Source organism: Heptranchias perlo, chromosome 10 (genome assembly GCF_035084215.1).
Source record: "Heptranchias perlo isolate sHepPer1 chromosome 10, sHepPer1.hap1, whole genome shotgun sequence".
Lineage (NCBI taxonomy): Eukaryota > Metazoa > Chordata > Chondrichthyes > Hexanchiformes > Hexanchidae > Heptranchias > Heptranchias perlo.
In genome coordinates this window covers 26894073-26912190 of record NC_090334.1, presented here as the reverse complement: position 1 = coordinate 26912190, position 18118 = coordinate 26894073, and the positions used below count along the sequence as shown (strand labels likewise).

Sequence of the window (18118 nt, the reverse complement as noted above, 5' to 3'; positions counted from 1 at the left end):
CGAAAAATGTCTTGTGTGCCATTTGGAGGGAGATAGCAATGGCATAGTGCCACCTCTCTCACTCCCAGAATTGCAGACCAGTGCCAGAAAAAGCTCAATAACTTGACTCGGGCAGGCAAAGTAACAGACTGGCCTCTGTCCTTATCTTTGTTTGGCATCATGGACACCAACGTATTGTTGATTCTCTAAAGTGAATAGTGCACAAGCCATCCTTCACACTGAATTGTGGTTAATAGTAAAAGGGATTTACAAACTCTGTATCTTACAGTACTCCCCTATTGCAAATTACTTGCATGAAGAACCTTAAAATCTACTGTAACAGTGTGGTATCAACAGATCTATTATATCAGCTGAGTGATTCCACCTGTGAGACTTCCCTCAAAGGCTAGCGTAAACCTAATTAAATCAATCTTGTTACAGGAGTAACTTGTGAACAATTCCCATGGAAGCTGTGGGACCAGAAAGGACATACAGGACATTAGAGAGCTGACCCCTGAAGAAGAACAGGCTCTAGAGCTGGTGGGGAGACACACTGCACCAGCCATGGGAGAGAGTGAGATCAGTGGGACTATGCAGGCTGAAGGTTAGTGGGAGCAGACCAACAGAATTGCCATGGCACCCCTACAAAGCATCAGATAGCCAGAAGCTTCCTCACCTTTCTTAACCCAAAGGAGTTATACTCACTCATTCTTGGGTTATGCCCTCCTTTCCTGTAGATCTATAACAGCAATGTGGGGCAGAAGATGACAAAGAGGAGGAAGATGATGATGATGATGAGTAAGCAATTTATTTTTGGTGTACTATGAGAATGCTGATGATGACAATGATGATAATGATGATGATGACAAGGCCACACAAGAGTCCCTGGAGCAAGACACAGCCCCATCTTTCTCTGCCCTGACCCCCTTGATTTCAACCCCTGCATCACTTGCTTTCTCACTCCCATGCACCAGCTCAAATATTTCACCCAGGGGAAGTAGATAATGTAAGTGATGATGTGACACCCAACGATTCAGAGTATGAGAGGGCTAGAGGTGTGGGTGAATATGTGCCAACTTCCCAGTGGAGGCTTCAGAGTCATGGTATCCAGATCTTACGGGTACTCAACTGAAAAGAAGAATGTTTGAGGAACATCACACACGTCTCTGAGGATGTGCGGCAACTGATGGGTATGATCCTGGAGTGTACAGCCTTCATTTACAGTAACATCAGACATTACAGGCATTAATGGAATGTGTAGCAGCTTCATTAGAGTCTCTGGCAGTGCCCTACCTCAGAAATGTCCCAAAACCAATAGGTGCCTCCTTCTCCATTGAAACACAACTTGCTGCCCTGGGAGCAGTAGGGGACAGGTTAGGAAGAACCCTGAGTGCTTATCCCCTCAGAGTACCACACAAGTGGGATACCAGAGGCAAGGCCAAGCTACCCAAGCAGAAGATCAAGAGATTGTATCTGCATAATGTCCTTCCTAGGACCGAACTGCCATGGGAGGAGGGCCACCTCAGACTCATAAGCCCTTTATGGCATAGGATCAGTCAACTACCTCTCGTGATATTGGCTTGCAGTGTGCACCTCAGAGAAGTATTAGAATAGGAGAAAAAAAGGCAGGTTTAGACAACCCAGGTGAGGCATGGTATGAAGAAGGATAGGATGGCAAATGATCACTCTAGAAGTAGCTGCAATAAAAGAGAAGGTCCATTTATTTCATGTTCATGTATTCATGGAGATTAGAAAGATTTGCAGGGTTAGGCAGGAGTAGAGAGGTGCTTTGACCTTCTAGGATACATATGCACAGAAGGAATTGTCATATCTCTGAAGGCAGAGGAAATGAAGTAATGACAACAGTAACAAAGGGGGACCATTGAACAAATGAGAACAATTCACTGGTAAGTTGATTTTGGATGTTTGTTGCAGCTGTCACTGAGGAATCCTCTAAGCGAGGATCTTCCCGATGATGCACTCCATGCTTCTCTGCCTTCAAAGCAGCTGGGGCCACCTCACTTCCGCCAGTATCAGCTGATGCTGGCAATGATATGCCTCTATTGTTTTGTTCTATGTTACCCATGGTGCTTTGGGAACACAAATCCTGGGTTTTAGCCACTCCAACGTCAGTCATCCTCATTTGCGTTTATTACAATAAACTCCGGGAAGCATCAGTGCACACATTGCAGAACCGATCGTAAACAGCAACAAAGCCATCATGGGTGTAAACCCAGCGGAAATGGGAATATCCCCACCCCCCATTAGTTTACAGGACTCAAAAAATAAAATTGCCATTCTAATGCCAATAATGTGCCAGCAATGGCATGTAAATTTGGGGCCAAACATTTTGTGCAGAACTATTTAACTAAGTAATATTCAAAAATTTAGTGATTATGCACATTTTACCAGGAAGTGGAAACCCTGTTCACTTGCCTTCCAATGGCACAAATGTCATTACAAATTATACTGTGTCCAATACCTAAACAAAACTAATAATATACTAATATACTAACTAGATTCTATTCATTCTTACAGTAGATTTTCAAAAGAGGTGGACTATGTCCATCTTATGGGCTTCTTCTTGAGGTTTCTATGGCTTCAGTACTTACATTGTCATACAAAGCTTGAAGTGTCTCCAAATCCACCACAGAGTTGTCCAGATTTAAAATAGCTGAAATTACACATTACAGGCACATTAACTCATTTTTATTGGTAATGGTCAATGTTCTATCAGATTATACTAGTAGTGCATACTTATTGGAATGCTATGTATAGTTTACATAAACAGCCAAATATATAGCATTGTTTTTGAGCCACACTACATGTTTCACAGAAAGAACCAACATCTTAAAGGCCCGTTTCTGGTATACACTATCTGCAAATGGTAATTAAAGTATAGCTAAAATAATGCATTTTTCTCAATTGCAGTTACAAAATTTATTGAGCTAGTCTTACAAGCTAAAAATGATGCAAACTAATCTTACACTAAATGATTGTCTTTGGCACTGAATATTGTTATATGTGATAGCTTTGCAAGATAGGCTAACAAGTTGCATCCACAAAATGCTGTTCAATTGCATTGTCAGGCTGCTAGCCTTCTAAAGGGTCACAAATCCTTATTAACAATTTAAACATATATATTGTCTGCTCAAATTTTCCACTTTATTGAAACTTTGAGATAAACAGAAAGGAAGCAGACACATGCTGTGAAGAGCTGGTAATTTTATTGGATTCTTGTAACTGGAAAAAACTGTTGCTCAGCCAAGTCTGGCTTTTGAAATCTATTTTGAGGTAAATTAAGGCAAACATTTTCCTGTGGCACTATGGTGTCCGCTCACAAAAACAAGAATTTATATACAGAAAGATCATTAGTGTAGCATTGTGCCCATTTGGTTATAATAACCGTCACTGACGACAAAAAACAGATCAGCGTCGTGCACTTAACAAACTAGCAGGCACACACATTAAAACACTTTCTAACTAAATTCATGTACTGTGACACATAAAACGAATGGAGTATTTGGAATCCACATGTTCTTGGTTTGGTTGTATTAATTTACCGATTGTGTGAACTTATGCTATCCTGAGCCTGAAGACAAACTTAATTATTTTGGAAAGACATTTAGCCTAGCACATCCATAAAAGCTCATATGTCATTCTGCTGTATTCAAAGTAGATTCTGTTGGAAGCTATTTTAGATATTTTCCACAGGTAGCCACAGCAAAGCAGCACTTCCTTTGTTTATTATTCCTTTTGACATTCAGCAAGGAAAATCTGATTTTCTCCCCTTTGCCAAGTCTTTCTATATTGATTTAGTGACTTAGGAAAATCATTTAACTACACAAAAGTCACTCGCCTCAGACTTTCTGGGACCATTCAAATGCAACTTTTTTTTTCTAGTTGGAAAGCTTTCGGAGGGATTATGCTTCATGTGGGAGCAGAGAAGAACAAAATTACATTTTTATTTGTAAAGTTCAGAGGAGACTGTCACCAAGGCAGCTAGCCAAAGGAACATGAGCACAGTGATAAAATCCCTCTTGGCTTAACTTTGTGACCTGTCTGTTGTGCCAGTCTTTAACAGACATGTCAGCCATCCACAGAGCACTCCCTGGAGGATGCCCCTGGTCTGACTGACTTTCTGTCATACCACAATAACAGTGTGATTTATGATGCGGAGAATTGGGATAGGATTGACGTACGGTTGAGAGACTAGCAGAGCCCTTATGCCCCACAAAGTCATGAACAAAATGGTTCTGGCACCAGTTCTGGCCCAGGTTCATCAGACTAAACCCCTTGATCTTCAAGGCAGATTCAAAAGAACACATGTTCCAAGTTATTCAGAACAAAGAAAATATTTTTTAAAACTGTGGATTTGCTCAACTATGGGTCAGCAAGTCTGGTCTAACAGGGTGGTTTGCTGGCCTGTTATGAAAACAAATGCAAATAAACTTTTAACTCTAATCTGTTTTTCAGATTCCAGCCAATGTATGATCACTAAAGTTGGTGCAAGCACAATGAACATGTCTTGTGTTTGTGCTGGGCACAAAACAGGCTTCTCTCTCCAGCAATTGCCAACATAGGCTAAGATAACACAAAAGTAAAGCGGCCATATTGAAATCCTCACTGTCGAATACAGAATGCTGGGCAAGGAGCAAAAGTGTTCACACATCTGAATTTTGTTTAAATACAACAATAGAAATAAAGTAATTATGCATTGCTGCTACCCAGGGAATAGGGCCTTTATTTTTTGATGTATTTTTTGGGGGGTACTGCATTTCTTTGTCACCATCACAGCTTTTTGGCTCTTTGAACAGTTTAGTAAAAAGAAGGCTGACCCATCTTTTGCTGACCTGATCTCATCACACATTAGAGCATTTCCTTCAACTGTTGCAACACTAAGCCCAAAATATATTGAATGACACTATGTTTTAATATTCATTTCTGGTGTCAAGTTAGGGAGGAACAAATGCAGAAACAAGTTACACTCTGCTGTAAAAGAAAAATGCATTATAGTTTAATTCCTAGAAAACTAATAATTATCAGCATCCATATAATTTATTAATAGGTTTACAAATAATTCAATGCAGAATGGTAGACTCTCAATCTTTAACTTCATTAACTCATTTGTAATGCTGAAATGGTTAGAACATGTGTTAAAATTACATAGCACACATTGCAACAGATAAATCATGCACCAAACTCTGAATAAAGTAATGAAACATTTTCAGCCAGCCAGAGATCTAAGAGAAAAGACTACTAAACCTGGCGCTCATCTTCAATTCAGAAATGGAAAATGGCTTGGTGGATAAAAATAAAGAATCAAAAGGTAGGGATGAGCATTCAGTATTTGGATTTTAGACTTCTCCATATTCAGATTGTCCTTAACAAATGTAGCAGTATGTGTGGAATCCATAGACTGCCTTGGAAATCAGATACATGGATCAACTAGATAGGCAGGGGAATCTGATACATACAAACCCATCAGGCATGCCACAGAAACTGGACACTGTAGTTAGGTAAGCCCCTGGGTCTCCAAGGGATTCAAACATCATAAACAGATAGCCCACTGGACTTTGAGGGATAATAAATGCCATAAAGAGATAGCAACGCTAGATTGCTAGGCTTCGCTGTGAACAGATACCATAATTAGACCACCAGAGAAATTACACATCATGGACTAGTAGCCCCAAATAGATTAGCAGGAAATTTGGGCACCATGCACAGAAAAATACCTCATCCACCAGCAAAATGCTACAGATGCCAGGGTCCCATTAAGCTACCACAGACACATAGGGAAAGTTTTGTGAGGTCCTCTGCTGCCAGGCCTCATGAAATTTACTCTTTGCATTTGTGGTAGTTTAATGAGATTGATGGTTGAACATTTTTCTTTTGCTCTTTGACCACCATTGAGATGGATGGAAAATCATGGGCTGCATGCCCATAATTATCTGACATGTGGTGACTGCATGCAAGGCCGGTGGTGAAAACCTTGCAAAATACGTCAGATACATAGGTAGCATTATCACCTTAGAAATTGGTGAGTGAGATAGATTGGATGGATACTTGGCAACAGATTTATAAAAATTAAAATGCAAACAATTTAAAATGATCTATCCACCAATTGTTTCCTTTCTTAAGCCTACAAAACATGGATGCACATAACATATTGATGGACATTTAAAAAGAAATGGCACAATACGTGTGGAAAATGAACAAAAATAGCAAACCGATCCACTGTGCATGTGAAGTAGCATTTTCTTGGAAATAGGAGTATCTTTGGTCCAAAATCTGAACATTTTTAAACAGATCAAAACCGTTGTAATTCAGATCAATCTAGATTCAGAAATGTAACCTTCATAATAAAGATAAGCACAGATCTGAGGCCACAAATCAGAGCTCCCCAGATATGGGACACGAGTGGTATATTGGGAAATAGTGATGCACTTAATTCCCAGTAATGTCATGAAAGTGGGTGACTGTGATTTGGACTTCGGGTGAGCAGGAAGCTTAGAAAATGCCTCTTCAATTGCACTAAGCAAGCACTTCTTTAAGCACAAAATAATGCCTCAGACATAATGTTCTTAGGATTTTTCATTTAAAAAACAAATCAAAATGAAGTAGTTTTATGTGTTAACATGTATTTTGCTCAAACACCCAAAGCATACCTTGCTGAATATCTTTCATTTCCAGATGTAGACTTGATATAAGAATTCCCACTGTTTGAGAGCGTTTGCCATCCAGCAATTTTACAATCTGTAATTGAAATGAAAATTTAAAACAAATTAACATTTGACACTAAAGAACTTTTAAAAAAAATTTGTTCTTGGGATGTCTGCAACACTGGCTAGGCAGCATTTATTGCCCATCCCTAGTTGCGACGAGGGCATTAAGCGTCAACTACACTGCATGGGACTGGAGTCAAATGTAGACCAGACTAAGTAGGGGTGGCGGGTTCCTTTCCTTGAAGGACATTAATCAGTTGGGTTTTTACAACAATCCAGCAGCTTTTGTAGTTGTTTTCTGGTGCTTTCCCAAAAATTATCATATTTATTGAGTTCTATTGTTTAGAAGCATACAAATGAGAATGAAATAGATGTTATATGTTAGTGCATCAATATATTAAATGCAATGAAGGGGCTATGCAGATGGTTTAACTGGTTAGTTGATCTCAGGCAGGGCGACAGTGAGGGCGCTACGAATGGTCTGTGTTCCTAGATTAGGGAGAGAAAATCAGCCCACTGCTTATCATTACCCAGTGACCCTAGATGGAAGTGTACATTTTTAAACATATCGAAACCATTATAGTTCTGAATGTTTGGTGAGAGTAGGATCAGGCTTGTGATGTCCCTTGTAATTAAATGGTCAGCACTCATTGGACAAGTAATGACCACTAGTGTAAGATACTGGCAGTGCCTGGTACCAATGGTAGCATACTTCAGCAAGGGTTTAACAGCATTAAATCTCTATGAGTAGTCAACCGCAATCCATACATTGTAATTACACATCAATTCAAGTAAGTACTCATAGTAATTATTCTTACATCTGACATTTTAAGGTTTGTCCATGTGTACCAGACATAGAGACAAAATATAGATACTTACTTTAGACTAGCTGTCATACATAGGTAAATCTACAACACTTTCCATTTCCTTAGCACCTTTAGTTTAAAAAATATTCCAAGATAAATATATAGATGCCGACCCAGGAAACGAGAGATTAATATGCGTGGAAGAAACAATGGGGCAGAAATTGCTTGCAAAATAACGGAGAGCTCAACAGTGCTCATCGTTGTTAGTGGTGAAATGGAGGAGCAAGTTCCAGCGTTCACACATGCGCAATGAAAGGTGGAAATCCGGAACTTGCTCCTACTGGTTTGTTGGCGACATGACAGCTTCAAATTATAGGTATATCGCCAGCTGCAATCAGAGAAATCATTGAAAAAGTGCCAACTTGTTCATCTGCCCAGCTGGAAAGCAACTAATATTGCCACAAAACAGTTACACTTAAAAATACCAGGTCTAAACTAAGTTTTAATAGTTAGTCTTAATGACTGCCAAACAACTAAAAATTAACTTTTAAAAATGTGGAGTCTCATTAATCCTTATTTTAATAGTTTTTAGTCATTCAAAAAAAATTAATTAAAAAATTATTTTTAAAAAACTTTTCCCTTCTGTCTCTTTTATTTAATTCAATTATTTCTTACCCTCTTTTTTTTCCATTGTCTATAATGATTTTAATGTTGTTCCTTTCACTTCCTGGTTTTCACGAAAAAAGTCTGCAGAAACTGTTTCGCAGCTTGTCAAAAATGCTGCAATCTGATTGGTCGAGGGGAGAGCGTGATCCTCTCGCTTCTCCCAGGGTTCTCGCTTCGCTTGAACTGATGCTGGGCTTTTCTCCGCTTCCAATTTGAGGAAGTGCCCAAAGTAAAGTAAGTTAGTGGGTTAGTATAAATCTATGGAGCGGTGGGCAGCATTGGTTCGTCGCTCCGAGCAATTTCTGCCTTAATGATCAAGATGGTTTTTGAGGATGTTTCTAATGGATGAGAAAAAGGTGGAATGCTGACAGGTTTACGGATAAAATTCCAGAGGGTAGGATCCAGGCAGCTGAAGTGGCAGGGTGTGTTGGGGGGGAGGGGGGGTGGAAGATGCACAAAAGGGCAGAGCCAGATGAATAGAGTGTTCAGGAGTTTGGATACATAGGGATGGACAAAGTTGCAAACATAGGGTAGGGTCAAGCGATGCAAGGATTTAAACATTTTAAATTTAAGATGTTGGGGAACCAGAAGTCAATGTAGATCAATGAGAACAGGGGTCATGGGCAAGTAGGACTCAGTGTAGAATAGAATATCTGCAGCAAAGCTTAGTGCAAGCTGGAGTTTATAGAGAGTGGAAGCTGGGAAGTCAGCAAGAAAATATTGGAATAGTTTGAGTCTAGAGGTGACAAAGGCATGTATGAGGGTTTCAGTGGCACAGGAGATGAGGTAGGGTGGAGCAGGAACACTGTTTCTATGGTGAAAGTAGGCAGTCTTAGCGATGGAAAGAATATGGTGTTTGAAATTCAGCTTAGGTTCGGACAGAACCCCAAGGCTGCAAATAGCCTGAAACAATGGCTGGAAAAAAGGGTAGAATCAATGGCAACGAAACAATTTTTGAGGTGGGGGCTGAAGATGTTGGCTTTGGCCTTTCCAATGTTAAGCTGGAGGAAGTTCTAACTCCACCAGGACTGGATGTTGGACAAGCAGTCTGACAGCACAAAGGCAGTCAAGAGGTTGATGGAAGTGTGGAGAAAGGTAGGAATGGAACCATACGTGGGTAGTCCCAGAGAGCTGAAAAATGGATGAGGGGGACTGCAGAAATATGGTGTGGTCCACTGTGTCAAGTGCTGTGCAGAGGCTGAGGAGAATGAGGAGGAATAAAGCACCACTGTTTCAGAAGATATTGTTCATGACTTTGATTAGGGCTGTTTTGTTACTGTAGGAGAGGCGGTAGTTGGATTGTAAGAATTTAAATGAAGGTGCAGAATAAATAGGAGGTGATTACCTTAGAGAGGAATTGGAGGTTGGAGACTGGGGTTAAGTAACTAGGGCAAAACGGTCAAGGAAGGGTTTTTTGAGAAGGTGATAATGGCCATTTTGAAGTGGTGAGGGATGGTGCCTGAGGAAATATTTCACTATACATTAGTCTTCAACTTCAAACTTTGTTTTAAGTCTTTTTAGTTTAAAGTAGTACTGACAGCTAACTGATGCCCAATGACAGCGAGTCAGAGAAAGTCTAGTTTAAACAAACACAACCTACTGCGAAATAACTTGCATGAGACAATGTCAGGTAGCATGTGGGTCAAGAAGGCGAGTTGGACGGTCAGGAGTTGAAAGTGAAGTGGATTGTGGGAGTAGGAAGAGAGTCCAATGGACAGAATGACTTGGAGAGCACATGGTGTGGGGGGAAGAAACTGTAGCGATGGCCTATCAAAGCTGCCAGGAGGACTGGGGGAGAAGCAAAGAAAGGGGGTGATGTAGCCCATTGATGGTCATTTTGGAAACAAAAGAACTCCATGAGCTCCTTGCACTTGGTGCTAGAGGAGGGATGGGATGAGGGATTTAAGGAAGCAGATGTTTGTAGAAAAATGGAGCCTAGGGTTATCCTTGTCCTCCAGGATGATCTTGGAATAGTGGGTGGATTTGGCAGAGGAGAGAGAACAACAGTAGTGCTTGATATGGTCAAAACTAGCTGGCAATGGATGACTAGGTCAGCTGCATGGCAGTTGTGCTCAATTTTGTGCCCTTCCAACTTCAAAGAGCAAAGATAGAGGTCTGTATTGGGGGAATGACATGAGTGGGAGATAGTTCTGCAAGGGCTAAAGGCATCAAAGTTATAAGTGTGGTTATAAATAATACATCTTCAAACAAATTTGAAATACATTGTCTCATGCAAGTTATTTCGCAGTAGGTTGTGTTTGTTTAAACTAGACTTTCTCTGACTCACTGTCATTGGGCATCAGTTAGCTGTCAGTACTACTTTAAACTAAAAAGACTTAAAACAAAGTTTGAAGTTGAAGACTAATGTATATACCAGATATACACAATCCCGAAATGAAAATGTGGCCACCGCATAAGTGAAATATTTCAAAGTCACTAGTACATTCCTGTGGCATTGTTCATCGGTAAATTCAGATCTGGAGCAGCACCATGATGTTTAGCTGCCCTACCTGACCTGTCCCTTTAAGGCCACTGCTCCAAATAGGTAAATCCAGGTAAATGTAGCTACTTATAAACTAATGAAGTCAATCAGAGGGCAGTTGCAACTAATTTGTGAATTTCAGGTTCCGGGGCATGACTGGCTTTCTTTCTCTTTTTTTAAAAGGTTGTTTTGCCTCTGTGACAAAGTGTGAGGTCTGGTGTATGATGGACAAGCACTAGATGGAAGATTTTCATATATAAACATCAGCAGGTCTTCCATGGCGTTACTCACAGTAAGCCAGATGATACAATGGGCCGGACCTGGCTGGAAAAATAATGGCGTCTTAACGATGCACGTCATTATTAATGTGCAAATCGGCCAGCAAGTTCAGGAGATTGAGAGATACGCCATGAGTTGTGAATCTCCAGAACATGCTGGTTGATTTACACCGCTCTGCCGTTCGCTTTGCACAAACAGCATCTCGCCCTTAGCCACGAGAGGATGGAAGGGGGTTAATATATTCATTTTTCTTTCACAATTTCATTCCAAGTAACCTTTTTCAGAAGTTGTCTGTTTCATTGTTCTGTGATTTTAGTATCTGTATGCTTTTGGAATCGTATTTTTCTTTTTTTTTCATTTGCAATTTTCCCTATGAAGTTAGATTTTTAATTTCTGCATTTTTAAGAACTTGCCAGAATTGCACATTAATTGCTGATTAAACTCGCCACAGAAAGTTAAGTCTGGTAATTAACAGCATAAGTACCTTTTTAACAATGTGAATACAGTGCCAATCAACCTCTTTGGACCAGAAATTGAACAATTTAAACCGTGGAGTCTCACTCCTCGTTCTCAAGAGATTTTTAAAATGTCAAATTTTAATTTTTTTTAATATTATTTTTCCTTTCTGTCTCTTTTTTCTCTCTCTCAATCGAATCCTTCTTTCCTTCCTTTTATTTTTCTTCCTGTACCTGATTTGACTCTAATTCAATCATTTTAATTCACCCCATTTCTCAGTCATTGCTTTGTTTCTTTCCACGCCATTATCAGCTCGCACTTCCAGCAAGTTACACAAAAAAATTTTGAGCTGTAGGATGCAGAAAAATGTCTAACTATCAGGGCACACCGCGAGATGCCCTGCTCCAGCAAGATCTGGCCCATTATTTCATAAGGTACTGTATCATTAAATATACAAAGTGTTATTCTGCTGCTATGGTGGAATTAGGTCCTTTTTTTAAAAAAGACCATCAAGTCCAATTGTTGTTAAGTAAACAAAGCCCCAGGTCAGTCAACCTCAGAGACTCAATACAAAGTGGTCAAATTTGTTGATGGTACCAAACTCGGTGGGGCAGTGGAATCAGAAGAAGCAGGTCAGAAATTACAAACTGAGCTGGGCAAAATAAGTATGTGGGTAGATCTATGCAGGATGGAATTTAATGCAGGTAAGTGTAAAGTCCTGTACAGAGGACGCAAAAATAAGCAATCCATGAAAGATGTTGCAATAGCTAAGGATGAATTGAAGAGTCAAGGGGGAGAAATTCGGGTAGTGCAGGAAATCGGCAGAAAATAGGCAGCACGATCAGACCGCGCGCTCAATTACGTGAAGGAGAGGTATAAGCCAAATTAGTTCTTGTGTCTCATTTGATTACAATGGTTACCTTGCCGATTGGGGTGGCGGGAAATCAGGCTTCAGTGATGCCATTCGAAGAGCTGGCACCCCTTAAACAGGGAGGAGCACTTCGGCTGCATTGAACTAAATTACTGCTGAATAATGGAAATAGCATGCAGAGGTGGTGTAGCAAGTCCCACCTGGCTCCCCTCGATTTTCAGATGCTGCTCTGGAGGTGTTGGTGGAGGAGGTGAGAAGGAGGAAGGAGGTGCTCTTCTCTTCAGAGAGCAGAAGGGTGTCTAGACAAGTTGCCCAGCACCAGTGGGCAGAGGTGGCAGAGCAGGTGAACGCTCAAAACCATAGCCAGGACCTAGCTGCAATGCCGAAAAAGTTGTGATCTGACCAGAACTGCTATGGTAAGACTTCTAAGCACATCTCTCAGTCTCTGCTTAGCCCTGACCACCCGTAGCCCCAGCACTCACAACCCTTCCCTCCCCCGTTTCCCATCATTCTTCTCTAATCACTGTAGCGCACATCACTGAAGCTCATTTTGCTGTGACTTACACACTCTGAACCTGCTACTGTTCTAACAATTACTTCCCTCACTTCAGCAGCACTGTGCCATCATTCATGCACCAGCAACACTATTCTACCCTGATAGGTTGTGGCCACATACTCCCCCTTTCTTCTTGCAGGACAAGCTGGCACACAACAGCAGGGAGCAGGCATGAACAGGAGGAGGGCCGGCACAGGATAAATGCATTATGACAACTGCCAGGAAATTGGGCACAGGCCTGCATGATGCACTGCCTGCAGTCACACAGCAACTGTACATTTATGAGTGGAAGCCCTTCCTGTTAACGAAGATGCCGGGTTCTTCATATATATCATGCAAGGCTATGCGAGTACAGTTGAAGATACCTTGTGCCTGCAATTTTGGTGAAGCCCAGAGATCTTCCTTGTTTTACTGCCTCCATTGGGAATGTGATGAATTTGTTCTGCTTAGTGAAGAGGGTATCTGTGATCTGCCTGATGTAGCAATAGACTGCAAATGGACTGATGTTGCTAAGGGCACCTGCTGCAGCCTGGAATGACCCCGAGACATAAAAATTCAGAGCCACAGTTGCCTTTATAGCCACAGGTAGTGATGAGTGTGCCCTGGTTCTGGGCTGCAGTTGGTGCTGCAACAAGTGACGTAGCTCTGCCACAGACCTCCTTGTGAATCGGAGCCACCAGACACACGACCCATGAGTTAATTTGAGGTAGGATGTTCAATTCCGGAAGACTCACATGGCGTAAAGCCTCCTGTGCTGTACCCTCCTTTCTCAGCAATTTGGGTACAGTCTAGGTACATTCCCACAAGGGGAAAAGGTAGGACAACCAAAGCCAAAGCTCCCTGGATGATGAAAGAGATAGAGACTAAGATGAAGCAGAAAAAGGGGGAGTATGACAGATGTCAGGTTGATAATACAAGTAAGAACCAGGCTGAATATAGAAAGCTCAGAGGGAAAGTGAAAAAGGAATAAGAGGGGCAAAGAGAGAGTATGAGAATAGACTGGCAACTAACATAAAAGGGAAACCAAAAGTCTTTAATAGGCATATGAATAGTAAGCGGGTAGTAAGAGGAGGGGTGGGGCCAATTAGGGACCAAAATGGAGACCTACTCATGGAGGCAGAGGGCATGGCTGAGGTAGTAAATGAGTACTTTGCATCTGTCTTTACCATGGAAGAAGTCACAGTAAAAGAGGAGGTAGTTGAGATACTGGATGGGCTAAAAATTGATAAAGAGCAGGTACTAGAAAGGCTGGCTGAACTTAAAGTAGATAAGTCACCAGGTCTGGGTGGGATGCACCCTAGGTTGCTGAGGGAAGTAAGGGTGGAAATTATGGAGGCACTGGCCATAATCTTCCAATCATCCTTAGATATGGGGGTGGTGCCAGAGGACTGGAGAACTGCAAATGTCGCACCCTTGTTCAAAAAAGGGTGTAAGGATAAACCAAGCAACTACAGGCTGGTCAGTTTAACCTCGGTGGTGGGGAAGCTTTTAGAAACAATAATACGGGAAAAAATTTACAGTCACTTGGACAAGTGTGGATTAATTAAGGAAAGCAAGCACAGATTTTTTAAAGGTAAATCATGTTTAACTAACTTGATTGAGTTTTTTGATGAGGTAATAGAGGGTTGATGAGGGCAATGCAGTTGATGTGGTGTATATGGACTTTTAAAAGACGTTTGATAAAGTGCCACAAAATAGGCCTGTCAGCAAAGTTGAAGCCCATTGAATAAAAGTGGCACTGGCAGCATGGATATGAAATTGGCTAAGTGACTGGAAACATAGAGTAGTGGTGAACAGTTGTTTTTCGGACTAGAGGAAGCTATACAGCAGTGTTCCCCAGGGGTCGGTATTCGGACCACTTTTCTTGATATATATTAATGACTTGGACTTGGGAGTACAGGGCACAATTTCAAAATTTGCAGATAACACAAAACTTGGAAGTGTAGTGAACAGTGAGGAGGATAGTGATAGACTTCAAGAGGACATAGACAGGCTGGTGGAATGTGCGGACACATGGCAGATGAAATATAACGCAGAGAAATGTGAAGTGATACATTTCGGTAGGAAGAACGAGGAGAGGCAATATAAACTAAAGGGTACAATTCTAAAGGGGGTCCAGGAACAGAGACACCTGGGGGTATATGTGCACAAATCTTTGAAGGTGGTGGGGCAGGTTGAAAAAGAGGTTAAAATAGCATACAGGATCCTGGGCTTTATAAATAGAGGCATAGAGTACAAAAGCAAGGAGGTTATGATGAACCTTCATAAAACATTGGTTCGGCCACAACTGGAGTATTGTATCCAATTCTGGGCAGCGCACTTTCGGAAGGATATGAAGCCTTAGAGAGGGTGCAGAAAAGATTTCCTAGAATGGTTCCAGGGATCAGGGACTTTAGTTACGTGGATACACTGGAGAAGCTGGGGTTGTTCTCCTTAGAGTAGAGAAGGTTGAGAGGAAATTTGATAGAAGTGTTCAAAATCATGAGGGATCTACCCTTTCAGGCAATGCATTCCAGATCATAACCACTCGCTGCCTAAAAACGTTTTTCCTCACGTCACCTTTGTTTTTTTTGCCAAAAACCTTAAATCTATGTCCTCTGGTTCTCGACCCCTCCGCCAATGGGAACAGTTTCTCTCTATCTTAGACCCCTCATGATTTTGCACACTTCTATTAAATTTCCTCTCAATCTTCTCTGCTCTAAGGAGAACAACCCCAGCTTCTCCAGTCTATTCAAGTGACTGAAGTTCCTCGTCCCTGGAACCATTCTAGTAAATTTCTTCTGCACCCTCTCTAAGGCCGTCACATCCTTCTGAAAGTGTGGTGTCCAGAATTGGACACAATACTCCAGCTGTGGCCAAACCAGTGGTTTATAAAGGTTCAACATAACTTCCTTGCTTTTGTACTCTATGCCTCTATATATAAAGCATGGGATTCCGTATGCTTTTTTAACCGCTTTCTCAACCTGTCTTGCCACCTTCAAAGATTTGTGCATATATAACCCCCCGGGTCTCTCTGTTCCTGCACCCCCTTTAGAATTGTACCATTTAGTTTATATTGTCTCTCCTCGTTCTTCCTGCCAAAATGTACCACTTCGCACTTCTCTGCATTAAATTTCATCTGCCATGTGTCCGCCCATTCCACCAGCCTGTCTATGTCCTCTTGAAGTTTATTACTATCCTCCTCACTGTTTACTACACTTCCAAGTTTTGTGTCATCTGCAAATTTTGAAATTGTGCTCTGTACATCCAAGTCCAAGTCATTAATATATATCAAAAAAAGCAGTGGTCCTAGTACTGACCCCCCCGGAACACCACTGTACACCACTCCAGTCCGAAAAACAACCGTTCACCAATACGCTCTGTTTCCTGTCACTTAACTAATTTCATATCCATGCTGCCACTGCCCCTTTTATTCCATCGGCTTCAATTTTGCTGACAAGCTTATTATGTGGCATTTTATCAAACGCCTTTAAATTTCATCTGCCATGTGTCCGCCCATTCCACCAGCCTGTCAATGCCTTCAATTCCATGAACTTTAATTTTAGCTAACAGTCTCTTATGTGAAACCTTACCAAATGCCTTCTGGACGTCCATATAAACTACATTCATAGACATTCCACTGACTACTACTTTAGTTACTTCCTCAAAAATTTCAATTAGGTTCATTACAAATCTATGTCGGCTCTCTCTAATCAGCTCAAATTTCTCGAAGTGCTCAGCCATACTGCCCTTAATTATAGATTCCAATAACTTCCCCACAACAGATGTTAGACGAACAGGTTGATAATTTCCTGGTTTTGCTCTCTTAGCTTTCTTAAATAATGAAGTTACATTTGCAATTTTCCAATCTAAAGGGACAATTTAGAGAGCTTTGGAAGATTATGGCTAAAGTATCTGTAATTCCCTCACCTACTTCCTTTATAATTCTGGGTTGGAAACCATCAGGTCCTGGGGATTTGTCAGTCTTTAGTGCCATATTTTTCTAATAATGTTCTCTTGCTTACGTTAACTTTAGTGAGTTACAGTCCTTGGTTCATTATTAGTTCCCCTGGAATGTCAGGTATATTATCCTCTTCTGTAATTATTCAACAAGTCTGCCATTTCCTTATTTTCATTTGCAATATTACCTGCATCTGTTTTTAAAAGGCCCATATTACCCCTGACTACCCTTTTTCTCCTAATATAATTGTAAAAACACTTCGTGTTGCTCTTGCTGTCCTCGCAATTTTCTTTTTGTATTCCCTTTCTGCAGCTCTTACTATCTTTTTTGTCTTCCTTTGCTGTTCTTTATACTCTCCCAGTCCTCTGGATCTACACTATTCTTTGCACTTTTGTATGCTCTTTCCTTTAGTTTTATGTTATCTCTCACCTCTTTTGTCGACCATGGCTGTTTTATTTGTTAAGTAGAGCTCTTCTCCCTTAGGGATATATACTGGTCCTGTATTAAGCTAAATCTGTTTTTGAACACCTCCCACCGTTCATCTGTAGTTTTACCCGATAACAGTTTTGACCAGTTTGCTGTCCTCAGTCTCTGTCTCATCCTGTTGAAGTTAGCCAAACCAAAATCTAGAATCTTAGGGTGTGTTAAGTTTCTTCCTTATCATCCTCCAGCCCCAATGGGAGGTTGAGTAGCACACCCATAATTTCAGAGATTATGTAGTGAAGCCCATGCACAGAGATACTCCCGCATTTCCAGAAGTTTTCTACATAGCTATAGGAGCCAATACAAGGCGTACAAGCACACAAGCAGCCTAGAATGACTAATTAGAGACCTATCCAAATGCAGCTGAGGATCCCCTTAAATAACACTGCTGCAGCTTGCCTCCTGACTGTTGGAACGAAGAATTACTGGCTTAAAAATCACCAAATCCAGCAATCCCGCAGCTCAATTTGGGAAAAGTTCCTTAGACAGGCACAGGACCCTTATTTTAATATTTTAATGATGCCTCTGTTGTGGACTGGACCGACATGGAGTCAATATAAGTAACAATACGTCAACTTATTTGTATATTAGATTCTAGGGATCAATGCCAATTTATGTCAACGAAAATTAAAGTGTGGTAAATTATTGAAAACAAACCACTAAGAGATGACAGTTTTCTTTAAATTATGGTTTTTAAACAAAATTGTATGAGATGTTTTTCTTTAGAAATGCAATAATTTTGTTGACAGAGTTATCATCACAGTGAATGAAGTATTGGAAAATGTTACATACATGTGCAGGTTCTAAAATGCTGTACTCCTCTAACCGAGTCTAGAATCTGTATTATTATGTTATTGAGGTCTTCAAAATTATGG

General features: G+C 40.9%; 1 protein-coding gene across 3 annotated transcripts in view; it reads right to left on the bottom strand.

Moving 5' to 3' along the window:
- Nucleotides 1–18118, bottom strand: part of fmn1 (formin 1) — a 449066-nt gene that overhangs the window by 212201 nt on the left and 218747 nt on the right. For all 3 annotated transcript variants that reach the window (XM_067991364.1, XM_067991365.1, XM_067991366.1), the window contains 2 exons: nt 6648–6735; nt 2592–2653 (listed from right to left, as the gene is read on the bottom strand). In XM_067991364.1, the coding sequence (XP_067847465.1) occupies nt 2592–2653; nt 6648–6735 (150 nt within the window). The remainder of the gene's footprint in view (nt 1–2591; nt 2654–6647; nt 6736–18118) is intronic.